Raw genomic sequence first — 19,233 nt, 5'->3', positions numbered from 1 at the left:
ATTAAGCCTCGGCTGAATGTTGAAAGAAATCTAAATTTTGAGGGTGTTGTTAGTTCCGTTCTAACAACAGTACCGATGGAACACAAGGGAGGCACTAACGTCGCTTTAAGAAATTCCACCTTTTCCCAGCCATGCACCCTCCCATATTATCTTACCATAGATTACCCCAGTTTCGGCAACCCAACCTCGCTGCTTTGACAACCTGGCAGGGTTGGTTGATCATGTCCACTGGCCTTCACAGATGTGCCTGAACACTGAAGTATAGCTGTTTTCCTTTCCTCAGTTGAAAGAAAGCTTTCACATCATCCTTTGAGATCACCAGCCTATGCACTGTTATGCTGTATGTTTCTTCGTTTCTTGCGCCTTTTTGTTTTCCTTCAGCACATTCATTTCATTACAGTGAAATTGCCAACTGACATAGATTATGTAGTAAAATACCTAAAATATAAATTCTCTGCTTTGGAATCAGGATTCTGTTGTTACTGTTCTTGTGCAAGAAGCTACACTTTGTGTTACTGAAGAGTAGAGGTATTTTGTGCCTCTACTCTTTGTAACCACGATATCTTTCTTCTCCGTTGAAAATGCGACCTGGGTCGCAAAATATCAAACTTTTTCTTTTTGTGTGGTAAGTGTTTACTGTAAACACTTCCCACAATTGAAGAAAAGTTTGATATTTCAAGGTCATGACCTCATTTTCACAGTAGGTAGAAAGTATGGAGTACAAAAGCCTAGAGGCACAGAATACTGACACTAGCGTCTGTCAGCACAGTGGTGCCAGAAACAAGTGATAGAACACAGGTTTTTCGAAAAGGTCCTTTCAGCAGTGTTTACTGCAGGATGGATGGTGGGTGGGTGGAGACTCCTTAGCCCTTAGAGGCCAATGCCTCAACTCATCCCCCTCATCTCGCCAAAACTCCAACCTATGCCTGCACCAAACCCTAATCAACCGGGGCTACCCTCCACCCTCATCAATAAACAAATAACCAGAGCCATGTCTCACACCCATGCCATGCAACCCAAAACCAACCGTCCCACTCTGATCACCCAATACCACCCTCACCTCATGAAAATTAAACATACCATCCACTCCCTCCTTCCCATCCTCTGCAGTGATCCAGAGACATCTTTCGGGACAAACCTAGGGTCGTCTTCTGATGCCCCCCCCCCCAACCTCAAGAACATCTTTGTCCATAATACACCCACCGCTCCCATCTTACCACCCCCAGCCCACAAGTGCAACAAACCCAGATGCAAGACCTGCCCCTGCACCTCCCCCACCCTCCAGATCCCTACTGCAGCTGGTGAATTCACCCTTCACCCAAAGGGCACCTGCCACTCCTCCAACCTAATATACACCCTCTGTCAAGTCTGTGGTTACTTCTACCTGGGTGAAACCTCTACCCCTCTGAACCTCCGCATCAATAATCACAGAGCTTCCACCCAAAACTCCGACTTCACCGTCGCCACCCACACCAACAGCCACAACACCACCTTCAACAACTGTTTCCATGTACATAATACACCTATTACCCCAGCACACTGACACCTCCACCTGCAGGTGATGGGAAATGCCTATATTTCAGGGATTTTCCCCCTTCTTGTTTTGAAACATCAAATCCCTCGTTATGAATGACACATGTCAACCGGGGATCATTATTTCCAACCCACTTGTAAACTATATCGTACTTATGGTGTTCCATTTAAATTCAATTAAGTTTACCACACCATAGCTACATACAAAAATTTCTTGTTATGGAATTTGTGGTGACTGTGCACAGTGACACCAATTTATACTGGTCTGTGGGGCCCGAGCCCACCCAATAATTTATGTGATTTGTGAACTTACAATTCAAATTTTTGAGCCCACCCAGTGTTTTTGAAAAATTGGCACCTCTGGCTGTCTCTTTTTAGATGACATGTATTCGGTATTTTTTCAGACTTCTGGTGTTTCACAAGTACTCTTGTATCAAACATTAAAACTGGGCAGTGTTTCTGATGTGTGTTGAGTCACTTGGTTGTTTAATCCTCTTCGAGAGCTTGTTGAGATCTGTAGTGTTTTGTTGTGTTTTATAAAAATAAGTCTAGGTGGTCCCCGATCGAGGAAAATCATACATTTGAAAGCATTGTTTTCAATCCTCGTTGCACAATATGAATAGCCGCTTTGAAGACGGGTTTATTTTTGCATGTAGTCCTATTAAAAGCACACACATGGCATTTAGATGATTAAGAATGTGTGTTTTATGGAAACATGTCATGTCAGCCAAAACACATTTTCACCTCACTAAAGAATTATGTGAATTCAATTGAAATTGTACCAAAATCTAAAGCTGAATGTGAATGCAGGTTCCGTGCCATGAATCTAACCTTTACTGAACAGAGTGAGATCAAATATTTGGTTGAATCATAGAATACATTGCCATAAATCAATTTCATTGTTGGTGTTTTATTTTCATTTGAGATGAGCTCAAATTACCATTTCAAACCTTCATTTTAAAAGTAATTCAAACACAAAAATGGTTAGGGGGGGCCATTTTAAGTTTTTTCGACTTTATTACTACCTTCATTTCAATTTTTTATTTTCTAAAAATTTTGGGTGGGGGGGCTGTAGCCCCATCTGCATAGGCCAGTTCCCTCTCGTTCTCCTCCCCCTAAATAGTCCATGGCTCAAAAATGACAGAAAAGCCAAGGTGAATTCCTTTTTATAATATCTAATTCTCCGAAATGATCCTTTTTGGAATAACACGTAGATATGATGTCACTATGTCCTAGTTCAGAACACAATAAGCTCACCAGACAAAAACTTAGTCACCCCATGAGAAATCACATGAATACCGTGTAACTCCGCCTCTGGCCTTGATAACCGCCTGGATTCAGTTAGGAAGGGAGTCCACAAGGTTCTGCATATACGTTGCATCCAGTTTATTCCACTCACTGAGGATTAGATCACACAAATCCACCAAATTTCGAGGATGCTGATTTCGCCTTTTAACCCGCTGTTCCAAAAGGTCCCACAGATTTTCAATGGGGTTGAGGTCAGGTGATTTTGCAGGCCAGTCGAGATGTGGTAGTGTGTGTGTGTGTTCATCAAACCAGTCACATACACTTCCAGCTCTGTGAACTTTGCTGTTGTCATCTTAAAAAAATGGGGCGGTCAAGAGCATACTCATCATGAAAATGTTGGCTAAAGGCCAACACCTGATCATCGCGAATGTTCAAATAAACATGCTGGTTCATGTTAGTGGACACCTCAATGAGGGGCCCAATCCATGGTACGAAAAACACCCCAAAACATCACAGACCCACCTCCGGCTTGAACCTGACCTTCCACACATTGAGGATAAAATCCTTCATGTGGCCTTCGGTGCATTCGACGCCACACGTCATTTGAATAAAGGCAAAAACGTGATTCATCGGACCACATCACATGCTGCCAGTCAGCTACTGTTCACGTTCGCTGATTTCTGGCCCATTGAAGACGTGCAACTTTATGTGCCTGTGAGGGCAATGCCCTCTTGTGGGGTACCCGACTCCAAATTTGCATTGCATGCAGTTCCCGTCTCAATGTTCTCTCGCAGCAAACAGGTTGAGATGGACTTTCAATAACGGACTGCAGCAATTTCTGTCAGGTTTAAAAGTGATTTTGATTCACAAGCCTTGAAACTCTTCTCCGGTCCCTCTCAGTTAGGATCTTTTTCCGACCACAATTCTGGCGTCGTGATTCATGGCCACACGTATTACACCACTGCTTGTAGACACGTTGAAGAGTCCGCTGCGAAACATCAACAAATCGGGCAACTTCACTCACTGTATGGCCATGGGCATGACCAAACACGATTGCCCCTTTTTGCCGCTCTGTCACATCCTTGCATTTCCCTATCTTGACACACAAATACTGCTTGTAGCACTAATGTCTCACTCAACGTTACTGCCTTATGATTCTGTAGAGGCAGTGCATGTGCAGTTTTCCACGTAACTCGACCGCTGCGCCTTCTGTATCTCCGTGGTTCCATGCTAGGGTGACTAATTTTTTTGTCCGGTGAGCTTATTTAGACTTTGATTCGCCTCAAACAATTTGAGCACACCAGTATTAGAGAATCTGATTTGTACATCTAATTATATGCCAACAATATATAATGTTGTTATAAGCATTCCTCATGTTTTCATCAGTGTAAAAATAATTTGGAGCTACGCTTACAATGGGGCACCGCGATGGTCTAGTCAAGTCGACCTCCGTTTCTGAATGGTTAGTATGAGTGCTACGATGGCAAGGTTGCGGGGTAAGACATAGATGTTTGGGTTTGTCCTAAATGAGAAAGTAGAGAATTGATTAAAGTTGATTTTAAAGAAAAAGTATTGAAGGAGAATAACAGGGAAGTTTTCCTTTTGTATATAAAAAAAAGTGTGGCCAGCAGGAGACTAATATTCGATTTCTGGGCATGTTATTTAAAGTCGGATTTTTGCGGCCTTTTCTCTGCATAAAGTGGTTCTGGGGTTCACCCATTCTCAAATAAATAGGTTTCAGTGGAGGATGACACCCCTGGGGGTGGGGGGGGGAGGCTAAAGGAGGCTGGAGTGTAATGCTTGAAAACCAAGGGATAGAGAATGTAAATGAAAATGAAGATTGATTGATTGATTTGTGGTTTTAAGTCCACTTTAAGCACAGAAAGTCTAATCGGGACTGGACCTACAGTTTAAAGTGGGATCCGAACCACTGTGCCATGTGCCTCCAGTGAAAATAAAGAGGCAAGACAGACTAAAAGAGAGGAAAAGGAAGAGGAAAACCAACCAAAACAGAGTATAATAACAGAAGGAGGGGTGGATTGAGAGAAATGAAGATAAACATTTCTCACGATAGAGTGAGAAAAGGAAGAAAGAAAAGAAACAGTACAGGACGATAAAGAGATAAAGGAAGGAAGAGAAACAAAAAGAGAGGCATACAGAGAAATCTATAGAAAGAGAGAATGAGAAACAGAAGCAAAAGGGAGAAAGTGAAATAGAGAACGAGCAAGTAGAGGGGGAGAGAGAAAGAGAAGGGCAAGAAATCAAGGAAGCTCAATATCTGAAGAGCTAGGGAGAGAGAGCAAAGAACGCAGGAGGGAAAATGGAACAAGACCTAATCGTGAAAAAGATACTATGGTCTAACACACAGAGAGAAATAAAAGAGTTATAAATAAAAAGGAGTTTTCTGTATTACAAGTTCTAGAGACTCCCAAGTCTCATTCCAGCTCAGATGAGGCGATAAACATAAACTGAAGAAAAAAAACTGCCCTAGTTTCGAGTGTAAGCAAAATTTTAAAATTTTACTCGCTAAACTGCTGGAAAAGGAATACAATTCAATTGTATTCAAATATTATGCACCATTACCAAGGAGGGCCTACCAGATGGCTTAATGGTAACACCTTATAATCACAGGGCCACGGGTTCAATAGGCACGCCACTCCCGAAGGAGTGGTTTGGATCCCACTTGAAACTGAATATTAAGGTTTCACCAGATTTCTGACTGTGATGCACTGCAAAGTCATAAGTCCTATAGGCTCGAATGTCAGTTAATGAATGAATGCTTCTAGTTAATGTTACCAATGTCAAGTCACTGTTAAAATTGAAGGGGATTGCAGGAAAGTGTCTCCTGTCTCACTTTCCCCAGCCTCTACATCTTCAAACCAGTAAAATAAATTTTCCCCTTCGTAAAATTTCTGTTATTTTTGTATAGTTTGTCTTTTAATTTTTTGGTCCATTTAACGCCAACACGTCAGTCAAAATTGTCGATTTTTACACAAAATATTACATTGAATTTTTGTAGTCCAATGTTATGCACAGATAGGCTAATTGGCATTGGACCTACAGTTTAAAGTGGGACCCGAACTCGGAACCCCATGATTACAAGGTTATGACGTAAGTTCTTGGGTCTCACTGTGGCACAATAGATTTAGTAAGTATTTATAATTGTATTAGGTAAAAACAAAAGTCAAAATGCGAAAATAGGAATCTCTGAACCACCCTCTCCCATCCTACATTTTCTTCAATTCCCATTTTGATGCATAACCTAGATATGTATAAAAAATCAGAGAGTATCACAGAGTAAGTCAACTAAGTAACTGGCTTTCTTGTTTCGGATCAGACTTGTAAACCGACGTAATTTGTGTAAACTATAATGATTGATGGCAATTCACTTCCTCGACTTGCAAGACTGTCTGTCTTGTATTTTGAAAATAGCCACTGAAGGAATGAATACACTTCCCTAAGTTTCCAAGGTATTTGCGCGGACAAAACATAAACCAGATGTCAAAGCAAGATAAGTTTACAAATAGTGGTGTAAAACCCTCCCCACTCCTCCCCCCCCCCCTCCACTCTGAGCAGCACATGACCGGTGCCGCATATGGGAGAATACACATTCAGAGGGTTGCTTGCCCAGAAGTGACAGCAGCGGCATAAGCGGAAAATCCTCGAATTTTCAGAACCCGTGACAACAGACCCAAGTCTTTTTTTGTCGTAAAATTATGTGATTTCTGTTGAAAATATTGGGTAAATGCTTGTAGTTATCAATATAAATTCACGACATTAAGATACACAATATTGAACCTAAATTGTATAATATTTTAAAACTCAGTAACACTTTACTATACCGGAGACGGATTTCTTCAAATTTACAGGAGAAAGTACTTACGCAAATCATTTTCTGTAGCGTTGTTGATGTTCGGGAATGTAGTTTTGATCCATTTTAATGCGAATACATGTGGTTTTCTACGGAAATCTATTTCCGACGTGCTATTGCTGCTGCCACCATTTGCTTTCTGCACGAGAGCACAATACGCTCTCGTATTGCCCGTATATGCTAAATTAAACGAAAGGAGTGCTAATGGAACCTAACCTAACAGGCCTAACCTAACCTAGTAGGCATACCTCGTCCCCGTGATGGTTCGTGGGGCTATCGTGAATTTTTGGGCTAACGTCAATGGTTTCTGGGGCTGCCCATGGAAGGTTTGTGGGAAATAAGGAACAACAGTAAGTACTCGTTATTGTAAGAAATATACATTATTTTCGTTAGAAATTCATTATTTCACCTAAAGAAATGTTCCACAATGCAGAATAGTATGTTAGCAATGTAAAAAATTGCGAAATAAATCATTAATAGGTGTCTCTGGTATAGTAAAGTAGTACCTAAAACTCTTCGAACGCCCCGTTTAAAGCTGCTTTTACACCCCCTAAATGCTATTTTTACTATTTTTTGTATGCCAAACAATGCAGAGTATCAAAGAAATTGGAACCATATGTTGGGAGATTTTTTCAATAGAAGGAGTTGTTTTCAACTGTTGAGAGAAAGGTCCAGCCGAGGCTTAAGAAATGTATTTATAAAACCCTCTTCAACTCGAAAGTTAAAAATTAAAAATCAAGAATTTGAATTTTTATTCCAGTTACAATTTTTATTGAAAAGTGAAGAATGATAGGCCATGAGTTTTGCTGGGAAAAATAGAAAAACTCCATTTTGACCTTGTTTTAGAAATCATTTTCTCAAGAACATCCATCTCAAAATTTCTGAAAATTGTATAATGTAGTCTTTGGTGCAATCAGACCAGACAATAGCCCGACCCTGTGGCCGAGTGGTTAGCACATCGCGCTGCGACGCCAAGGGTCCCGGGTTCGAATCCTGGTCGGGCTTGGTTGTTTGTGAATGTCCATTCATCAATTTCATCATTTTCATCACTCATCCCCATCTTCGCAAATTAGCCTAGAGGCACAAAACGCAAAGTAAAATAAACTAAATCAATCAATCAATCAATCAATCAGACCAGACAATATTTCTGTGTGTAACCAGGAAGAAAATGTTTTAAAAAAATGTCCTCCATATTCCATAATTCTTTTGATTTTTACTGTAAAATATGTTACACTGGCAACACTGTTTCTAACTGCTGCTTATCAGGAATCCTGTAACCATGGAAATCCCCACACTTTTTTTTCTATACCTTGATAGAACATAGTTCAAGGATTAGTGAAACATAAATACAGACAAGTTCAAAGGACTGACTTTGGCTAAAATATTATCTGCAATTTGATGTTTTTTGCAGTAAGAAACATGCATGGTTGATGTAAAATCATTTTTTGCAGCAATGGAAAAAAACACACAAGTCTTGTACACTTGATTGGCTTACAGAAATAATTTCATGGAGCTATGAAGGTTTGCATTCTGAAATATAATTATTCTATTCTCCTGCAATGAATAGTCAGGGGTGACAAATATTAGCAAATCATGAAAACTTTGACCTCCTGTAACTGTAAAAGTATAAGGCCCAGAGAAGAAAAATATGATATGGGTTCTTACCTAGATCAAAGCTACAAGTACACAAAATGTTATTGAAATCCATGTCAGTGGGTGACATGACCTGTTTGATTTGGCATGGAATGACCCATTCTGTCAGATTTTAATATTCCATCCTCATAGTTTAATTAATTTAAAAAATGTAGAACTACGTTTGAAAAAAGGACAGAACAGAGGAGTATTTATTTCCTAGCATGGTGTGTTGTGTGATCATGTTCATTTTAGTTTTTCTAGAAAACTACATTATTAGAATGCACAAATACTGCAGACCAATCACTTGTAGCCCTAACATAATTTCTGGTGACAGTTCATCTATTCTGTATGCTTTAGCATCAGTCTTTATCTCTTTAGTGCTTCTTCCACTTCCATGTATAGTCAATTTTTCTTTAACTGTTTCTTTTTGATTCTTTTCTCCCTTGATTTCCTTTTCCCATTCTTTCCATGTTCAGCAATTTTTCAAAATGGTATTTCCACATTCTCCTCATTTCTTCATCCTTTTCTACACTCCCCCCTTGCCCTTCTTGTCTGAGCTCTCTGGTGTCTCCTTTTTCTTTTCTCCTTTCTCTCGCCAGTCCATAGAATACCTTCTTGTTCCCTCTGTATCTTCTACAACATTTTTGACTCATTCCTCCATCCACTTTCTTCACTCCTACTACACTGCCGACTTTGCTTCTTTCTTCATTTAAATGCACTCCTTTCATGCATCTTATGATTTAACTTTAAACCACTTTCTAAATACAGTGTGTACACACAAGAATATTGGGATTTTAAGCATGTTTTTTTTTCTGTGCGATATACAATACAATAATGAATCATACCTAAGATGGAAGAGTAACTCAATAAGTTTCCATGACACACGTTACAATTGTTCAATGTGGGAGCCTATTGTGATGCGGCAAACATCCAGCTGGTAGTTCAATATTTCCTACACTGATGTTAGCACTACTGGTGTAATCAAGTCTACTGCTGCCACAATCCTGCATTTCAATTGAGGTAAGTTGGCAGGCAGTGGTGGCACATAGACACAATCTTTTACATAACCCCACAAAAAGAAATCACAGAGGGTGAGGTTGGGAGACCTTCGAGGTCACTGGAGAAGAGACTTGTCCTGACCATGACGAATGATCGAGCAATGGGGGAAAGCTTCATTCAACCATTCCCTCACTTAGTTAAGGAAGTCAGGGGGTACACCGTTTTGTTGCCAAATGATGTTCTCTTGTTTATGCTCCAGTTGAGGAAAGAGTCAATTCTGGAGCATGTCTTGTTATGCAATTTTTGTCACATTTTTTTTCCATGAAGAAGAAAGGTCCACACTTGTTTGGATATTACACAGAAAATGTTAACTTCATGCTGCAGTGTTTCCCATGGATTCTATGATCCCCAAATACACATATTATGTGTATTTACTTTTCCACTAAGATGAAATGTGGATTCATCAAAGTCACATGACTAAAAAGGTCCTCACCTTCCTGATTCAGCATTTGTTTGCAGAAGTTGATATGGGTCACATGATCTGCAGGCTTTAGGGCCTGTAACAGCTGCAGGTGGAACAGTCTCAGTTGGAGTAATTTTATTAACACTTTCCACACAGTCATGGTCGACATTGTTATTTCTTGACTCGCCCACCATACATATTTCCTAGGACTCTGCACGAAAACAGTTCTGGCTCATTCCACGTTCTCAAATGACACATGCGATCATCTGGTGCTCTTACCCTTACACATGCACCCTGTCATCTGGAATTGGTTGCATCACCTATGAATGTTGTTGTTTTCAAATGGTGAATCAATCCAAAATTTTGCTGATAGGTCCGTTGGACTGTAATCACTAAATTACATCTCACAAATTCCATGACACAAAAAGCCTTACTCTCGGGAGTCGCTGCCATCATTACTACTGGCACTGTCATGTTGCAGAGTTAGGAATCAAATTTGGACACACAGAATCAAAACTTCCACAGTTGTTCTTTCATCACATGCAGGAGACAAACGTCTGGTGTTGTTTACATAACCATACAAAACACTTAAATCTCCGATATTCAATTGTGTACACCCTGTACATACACCCTGCTTTCTCTTATTGCTTGTACCTCCATACACTTCTTCTGCTGCTTCCACTACTTTTTTTTTAAAGAAAGAATTTCCAGTCGCTTTAAGAGAATTCTTCTTTCTCTTGTATTTTCTATCCCCTCACATTCCGTGCTAGTAGCCTCTGTTCACAGCCCCAAGTTTTCACTGTGTATTGCTTAATGTTAGCCATTTTCTTCCCGAGTCTACCACCATATAGTCAATTTCTGTCTTTTGTTTATTACTCCAGCTGTATCTTGTAATTTTGAGGCAGTCACATTTCTTTCTAAACCAGCTGTTTCCAACTAATAGTCCAGCTTTTTGCACAAGTTCAGTAGCCTCCTGCCCTCCTCATTCCTCTATCTCCATGTATCTACTCCAAGTATCTCCAAGTTCTCTATCCTATTTTTCCCTATTGCAAACATATTTAGTCTTATTTACCTATCTTCCAAAAAAAATATCACCTTAATCTTATCTTAATCTTGTAATATTTGCTTTGTAGCATTCTAGGCACACTTCATTACAAAAGTAACACATTTCAGTATTCTCCACAGTGTGAATCTCACACACACCACATCTATCAACCTCCAGAACTGAACCTTGAATGTTTACAGTTTTTTTTTTTAATTGCCATACTTTAGTTATTTATTTGCTAATGGTTGTGTAATTTCAGAATGCGTCTGCAAGAAGGGTACAGTTTTGCACACTCAGCCTCTGGAATAATCAACATGGTCCTGGAAGTTGAAATGGCAGTAAGTATTCTTAAACTGTTGGATCTTGTTTATATTCTCTCAGTTTTGTATGTGGTACAATCAACCACATGTATAGCTGTAGGAACAACAACTGATCAACATTGTAGCAAGTTAGAAACACTGCATGCTCAAGGGCATCTTTGATAAGGTGCATGAATTGTCTGGAGTTGAACCAGAAAATGGGCGACCTTTAATCCCCAAGACCATTCAGCAAATGGAATGCCAAAAGAGGTTTGTGTGTGGATTTGATCAGCATGAAATTGCTGCTTGATGATGGTATAAGACTTTGAGTGGATATTAAATTTTTTTCTACCTTGTTGTTTTACATTACTTTGCTACTTCTGGAGGTTGAATGATGAATATATTAATTTGACGAGCAGACAAACTTGGAAAGGCTGACCACCTATGGCAAATTGGTTAGTGTAAAGCACTTCAAAGACAAGTGTCTGGGGTTAGAGCCTGATTTAGAAAATAAGGATGTGTTGGGGTTCCATCGTCTATCACATCTTTTACCTTCATCATCATGATTAACCAAACAGTGATGTGAAATAACAAAAATAGAACCTTCAGTATCTGCTTCTGAGTTTGTAGAATTGTTTTTTCTTCAATAAATACCATGCCTCCCTAATGGCATAGTGTTAATGTTGTCACCTTGTGATTAAGGGGTCCCAGGTCCAATCTCTGGTGGAGGCACATTGCACAGTGATTTGGATCCCACTTTAAAACTGTAGGTCCAGTCCTGATTAGCCTGTGCATGAAGTGGACTTAACAGTTCAGTCATTCAATCAATAGCAACAATAGACTGTAACAATGAAATAAAATGCCTCTTATTTTCTAGGAAATATCAATATCAAGAGCAATAGATATTCCTCATATTTTTTATTTTCTCCAAGAAATTAATATCAAGTCTGTTGTAAAATTGCATCATATTTAGTATGCAAAATATATTTAAAAAATCAATTTACGTTAATCTACATCAACGACTTAATCAAAACATTCTGCCTAGACCAGAAAGATAACAATCTTCATGATGAAAATGAATTAAACAATTAGAACACCCAGAACACTTCCAATTCCCCCCAGAGACATTCAACAAAATACTATCTTTCACTAAAAAAATATTATTTTATGGTTCAATTTCTGAGTTCTGCATTCTGATTTCAAACAAAACGTGTGTTAGAATTTCCAAACTATCTGTTTATGATAATCATATTGTTCTCACTGTTGTGATTAAACCAGTGTTAATCCAGCATGGAGCCATGTCACATGATCTGTAGAAATTGTCTTAGATATTAGTTTGAGTTTAAGTCCACTTTATGGACAAGAGGCTAACAGGGACTGGACCTACATTTTAAAGTGGTATCCAAACCACTATGTTCCTCCACCAGGTATCCAATTCATGCACCTGATGTCATTGCATGCTCTGCTAACCACTCCATCACAGAGGTTGGTGATTTTCACATATAAACTTGTACATCTTCTTTACACACTTTTTTTTTAACTTATTGCCTACCACTCTCTCTTATAGTACCTCCTCATTTCAACTTCAGCTAATATTTACAGCTATCACCTTGTAGTCAATGACTATTGCAGTCATTTCGTCTTGAGCCACACATTTTATCACCCAGATTTTACATTTGAAAAATGTGTGTCCAGTAAAGATTGGCCATATTGAATGCATGTAAATCAGGAAACATTTTGCATTGTTTCCATTAGGATAAAATTTGGACATATTGAATGTGAGTAAAGAAAATTCTACATGCAGATCACAATTGCCATGTCCAGCTGATCTCCGTTGTATTGTTTAGCACATTACATTTCAAATATGGGCCATGATTGTTTCTGAAATGTGAACAATATGTCCCTTCTCCCTAAACAAAACAGGGATTATTAACAAAGTCTCCGCACAATGAACTTTGGATCTAATGTCACTCGGAAAGTAAATGTCCACAAAAACAGCTATTAGGCATGATTATTTGATTTGTGCACAGATAGGCTAGTAACGACTGGACCTACAGTTTAAAGTGTGATCCAACCCACTGTGCAATGTGTCTTTACCAAGTATTGAACCCTGGAGCCCTTGATTGCAAGGTGACAGTGTCACAACTACACCATGGGGGAGGCCATAACTATTAGGCATGAATAGAACAAATAATACTCCTTAGCAATTACAAATAATTACATGCCAGCTCATGGCCGACAGTAATTGATTTTCTGCCCAAACTTCTTCACTTTATGTAGAAATTTTCAGCGAAAAATGCAGGCTCAACCAGGACTCGAACCTGGGTCTCTGGCATACCGTGCCATTGCTCTAACCACTGACCTACCGAGCTGGCCTGGCCTTGCCTGATTTTTCACTATCACTGTTTTACCTGCATGGAATCGTATCTACCAGTGCTACCGCAACAAGATCTGTTGCCTTTGAAACACAGGCGAGGCCAGGCCTGCTCAGTAGCTCAGTTGTTAGAGCAATGGCACGGTATGCCAGAGACCCAGGTTCGAGTCCTGGTTGAGCCTGCATTTTTATCTGAAAATTTCTATGTAGTATATCTCCTATGTGTGCCTAATCTTCAATTCTTCACTTTAGTTTCTGAGTTTGAGTCCTGGTCTGGCCATGGCTATCTCTTTGTGAGAATCCCTTCATCAACTTAATTGAATTTTCATCCATCCTCATAGTTGCAATTAAATCTATCTGACATTGAAGTTATCTTACAGTTATTTTTCTTTTTTCTTATTTTGCATTGTTTTTATACCATCATTTCTCTTCATAGCGAATTCCATTTTGAATTTGTTTTGCTTTAGTTTTGATTTTTCATGTACTATATTTATTTGTATTACATATTCTTAATTCCAATTTCTTTTACCAATTTTTACCCAAATATGTTTTCCCAACAAAACTTAATGTTGTTTACCATTTTTTATAAATATACTAGCTGATTACCCGGCATTGCCCAGGTATTTATTTATCCCAACCTTGTATTAGACAGGAAAATAATGAATTCTAACTATAACGTAAAGTGTAACTAATTTTAAATGTGATCATGAATGTCACCAATTAGCTTAGCGACTATGGATTCAACACTAATCTAGGTCATTTGTGGCATTTAATTTTTCACCCTCTCTCACCCGCCATGCCGATAGGTGATGAACTTGGAGTTGAACGTATCGGGAGTGACTCCGAAAACTATGGATTCCACACTAATATCGGGCATTTTTGCAACACAATGTCATATCAGCCTGAATGTTAGACAACCCGAGAAACACTATTGTTGTGTGGGATTGCATAGAGTCACGGATGTCTGTTTGTGCGGAATTTAATATCAGTCATTTTTGATTATTTTTACATGTCACACCTCACATGTGGGGTGGGGTACCCCTAGGAGTGCCAGGGGTGTCTTACCCCAAAGTATTCTTTCCAGATTGCAAGTGATACGTGTACCAAGTTTGGTTGAAATTGCTCCAGGCGTTCGAGAGTTATGCCAGAACAAACATACATACACACCCACACACATACATCCATTTTTATATATATAAAAAAATATATATAGATTGAAACTTATTATTTGACTTATGTTCTTACAGGGGCAAGAAACCAGTGTGCTTTGTAAGCAGTCTCAAAATGCACAGGACTGTGACAATGATGAAGAAGGACCAGACATTGAAGATAGTGACAATTTAAGGGCTCAGCCTTGCATTATACAGTATATCCTGTTTCCTCCTCATATGGCAGTGACCGGCGCCAAAGAAAGGTAAATAATTTTTACAAGATTGAGATGTGAATTTTGTATTTTCAGTGTAAGGAACCTGCATTGTAAATTTTTGTAAATTGTGTACTCTAAATAAGTTACAACAAAGTTAAGATTGTACATTGCAGCATATGGAAGCTGTATTGCAGTTGTTTTGTAAGTAGCTTAAATATTAGCTTAAGATGGACAATATAATATTTTAGAAAATATCAACAAAGGACCTATATAAAATTCACCAATACTGTTAACTAGTGATGTGACAAAGCAGAAAATGTACCTATTCCTATGTACTCACAGATAAATTTTGAACCAATTCCAATACATAACCATATTCAATAGAAATGGAGTGCTATTTTTAAGAAAAAATATTCTATAAAAATTTATGTTTGCGTATTATATATATATATTCTCAGAGACTTAACTAGTACAGAAGTGATTATTTGCATATTTGAGAAGCACATGAATTCAAGTACCAAAGTGAATTCATCTTTTTAATACTGAAAATTCAAGGTTAGGAGATTGAACTTCAGAAAAAAAAACAACAAGAAGTTTTTGAAGCATTTCTGGATGTAATCTATTCTTTTGTCACACATCTCTCCAGCAACACTGATTACTCTCACTAAATCCTCATGCAGCAGCCTTGCCAAAGTATTTTCTAACCACTTTTAGCAGGTTTGGGTTCTCTTTCTTCAATTTCCAGTACAGCTACAGATCTTCATAATAAGAAATAGTTGCTTCAACAATGTAATGTTAATCATTAGGGCATCTGACTACCATGCGAGAGACCTGAGTTTGATCCCCAGCAGGGGAGAACTGGGAATTTTTCCACCTGTTCAAGCGGCTCCAGCCCCCACCCAGCGTTGAATAAAGTGGGTACCTGGAGGAAACTGCCAGGGGCGTGGTGCTGATCACATCACCCCAACATTCGACCGTGATCAAGAATGTGTGGCCCTAAGCCCAAAGCTACTATAAGGAAAGGCTGGGGTCATACATGCCTCTTTTCGCGACTGGCGTGGCTGTCACGTCATCGGCGGACAAAACACAGATGAGCCTTTAACCCATATGGAAAGAAATGTGTAAAGGCTGATCTGTTTTGTTCTTTTCGGTTCTTTTTTATTGTATTTCTGTATTGTTGGGTTGTTGCCGTTTATAATGCCTTAGAGTGAGGTGTTGAGACATGTGATCTGCGACAAAAAAAAGCAAACTGCGAGTGATAATATAAAACTAAACCGAACTAACATAACGAGACTTGTTAATGAATTGCGATACCAGTAGTATTCATTACACATCAGGCTCCATACACTTCAATTGGGTTACAATTATTAGAATAAAAAAATGAATATTGTAATTTATAATAAAGATTCTCACGAGTATATACCGAGTTCAATTTTGGTTGGGACGGTGGTCCGCAACAACAGAACATCTTAATAGGGCCCGTGGTAAGATATTTAAAAGAATACCACTGACACTTTTAGGAATATAGCGAATCAGTATACAATTTTTTACGAAATCGCTAATTTTTCCCTCGACAAAGTTTAATGTTCGACCCTGCTACATTACAGAAGTCAATTTATCAGATCTGCATATCCCCCTCCCCCCAATTAAATATCCAGTCCCCCACTAAAATTTCCATACCAATTTTAGGTTCACTGTTGGTATTGAAGAGTTGAATATAGACCTCATCCAAATAATTTAATTCTCAATTTCCACACCAAACTAAGCGCAATAGTGATACTCAAGACTTTGATATCTCCTAACCTAGTGCTTAATTCCCTTACTAAACTTGGGTCCCAGGTTCGATACCTAGTGGAGAAACATAGTGGTTCGGATCCCACTTTAAACTATAGGTCCAGTCCTGATTAGCCTTTCTGTGCATAAAGTAGACTTCAAACAACAGTTCAATCAATCAAACCTTACTAGAGTTGGAAACTTCCAGTACCAAGTGTAATTTAAAGTTTAATACTTAATAGCTGGACATTGTGCACCTCAAATAGTAGATAGTGTTGCCCAGAGATGACACTTTGGTCTGTCTCGTCTCGTGAAAATTCCATCTCATCTTGTGTCTAGTCTCACTAATAATAGAACATAGTAACTGTTATAATTCCCTTGAGAATCCACAACTTGCTATTTATATAGCAGTGATGCTTAAATGACAACATAGTCAATTTCCGTCCTCCATTGCTCTATTGTTTATTCAGTCAAATTTTCATCACAATCCAACCCCCCCCCCCTCCAGAAGAAAGTTAGATGGACGCAACCAGCTTCCACAAACCTTACTGTGGGCACCCCTATTTCACAACCTACTGATTCATTTTGTACAGATGCAAAGAAAGTGACCCCCTACTTTCTTCAGTATGTCTTTAAAAGTTTTCGTTCAAAGTCTAAAGTTTTTTTAAGTGTTTGTGAACTTCCTCACATCCCTCCTAGTGTAGTTTGAAAGATTCATAAGACTCTGAACTGGAATCCTAATATGGAAAATTAGTGAAGATCTAAATATCAATAGTCGAAGCAAAGTTACCAAATTGAAGATGTTAAAGTGAAAACAGCTCCTCCCTCACTCCTAAATACGAGCAATAGATAAGTTTTTCATTTTTACATATTATACATATCCATAACTTTTGCTTTCTATCGTTATTCATTTAACAAAATGCATGGCCAGGCATATTAACTTCAATTTTACATGAAACTTTACGTTTCACTGAGAAATGTGACGACCTAAAAACAACCGATGCAATACAAATGTTAATAGCTATGTAATTCAATTCTGAAGACATGCGTTACCTTGGATCCTAAGTGAATCTGTATATTCAGTCCCAACTAGCTTCCAGGCATAATGAAGGATCCTTTTTGTTCATAATTTCTGCTTTGGTTCCGCTGCGAAACCAGGGCGTGAAGCGATCTGTTCGCCAGGTGACGTCACGCTTTCGTCAAGGACCACATGATCAGGTATGGCCCCAGCCTTCTCCTTCTAATAGTCTTGCCCTAACCCCACACCCCCTATACACCTTCATGGTGTGGTGCATAGCACAGGGGAGCACTTTACCTTTACCTTTTATGTAATGTTCTATTTCATTTGTTGATTGATTTGTTGGTACCACTGGGTATCATACCCGGGACCCCTTTATTACAAGGCAATGATGCTACCTACCTACCACTGTGCCATCGGGGAGGCTCTCTTTCCGTTGTAGTAGATGTATCTTCTGAATGAGAGTCAGCAGATTTTGTTACAGAAACCCCACAAAGATGAACATTCAGTTGGTGCATCCTTGTTTGTTGGTGTTCTCTTTTTCATGTGTATATGGTATTTACATATGTGTAACATGCACGCTGGTTGTGCACTGTAAATGATGATAGTTCTCCATATTACTGTGTTCAACAGAGGATGCATAAGCCAAAAAATATTCTTTAACAATAATAATAAGAGGTTACAGTGGCTCCAGGCACAATGACTCTCACTACTTGAGAAAATATAATACTATGTAAGCTAATTGCAAGGAAAGGAATTTCTCCCGAAAGAAATAATTATACTAAATCATCATTATCATTTACAGTGCAATGTGTTAAGCTTTCTTCTTCATATGGGGCCTCCCCGATGGTGTAGTGGTGGCGTCGATGCATTGTAATCAAGGGTTTGATACCTGGTGGAGGCACATAGTGGTACGGATCCCACTTTAAATTAGCCTTACTGTGCATAAAGTGGACTCAAAACACCAACTCCATCAATCTTCATATTATGTATCTTCATTATGTGTATTACAGTCTACTACTGAAGCATTTTCATGTTGATCAGTCTTAAACTTTGAATAAAATTATCTGTGAAAATGTATTCCCATTCTTTTTAAAAAAAGAGAGAGAGCACAGCCCAATAACATATGGGCATTTTGAATGAATGCTCACAAAACTTCAGTGTAAGAAGATTTTGGATTTTGCACATGTAACATATACTTGCAATCCATGTTGTAGAAGTGCTAGAGTCCGGCATATGTCATTTGACATGACAGTCATACATCTGGGGAGCAACGCTCCTGCAGCTGAAGCTTGAATGAACTCAGGCGATTTCTGTGAAAGTGGGATTGCGTAATAGTGTAGCACTGTCTGTGGTATAGCAGAGGGTGATGACTAAATACTGTTGCCACATACAAAATTTACTTCAGCATACTGGGAAGAAATGTTGCTGGGACGATACGATCCCTCAGCAAAGAAAATTTAAGTAAGCCACCTCCTTCCTACTTTTTTAATGGTTATAATTAGTAATTAGGGTTCCGAAGTTTATGAAAGATCATATTTTTTTGAGCTCTAAAAACAATGATAAACCTGATATCATGTCAGTTTCCCTTCAGTTAGAAGCAGAAAAC

General features: G+C 38.8%; 1 protein-coding gene across 1 annotated transcript in view; it reads left to right on the top strand.

Annotated features, from left to right (window-relative positions):
* LOC145983594 (KICSTOR complex protein SZT2-like) overlaps positions 1–19,233 on the top strand; it is a 605,385-nt gene that overhangs the window by 291,525 nt on the left and 294,627 nt on the right. The window contains exons 17-18 of the mRNA XM_083116658.1: positions 11,054–11,132; positions 14,715–14,881. Of these exons, the coding sequence (XP_082972784.1) occupies positions 11,054–11,132; positions 14,715–14,881 (246 nt within the window). The remainder of the gene's footprint in view (positions 1–11,053; positions 11,133–14,714; positions 14,882–19,233) is intronic.

This window comes from Lepisma saccharinum, chromosome 2 (assembly GCF_977018435.1).
Source record: "Lepisma saccharinum chromosome 2, izLepSacc3.1, whole genome shotgun sequence".
Lineage (NCBI taxonomy): Eukaryota > Metazoa > Arthropoda > Insecta > Zygentoma > Lepismatidae > Lepisma > Lepisma saccharinum.
This window is presented reverse-complemented; position numbering and strand designations above follow the sequence as displayed.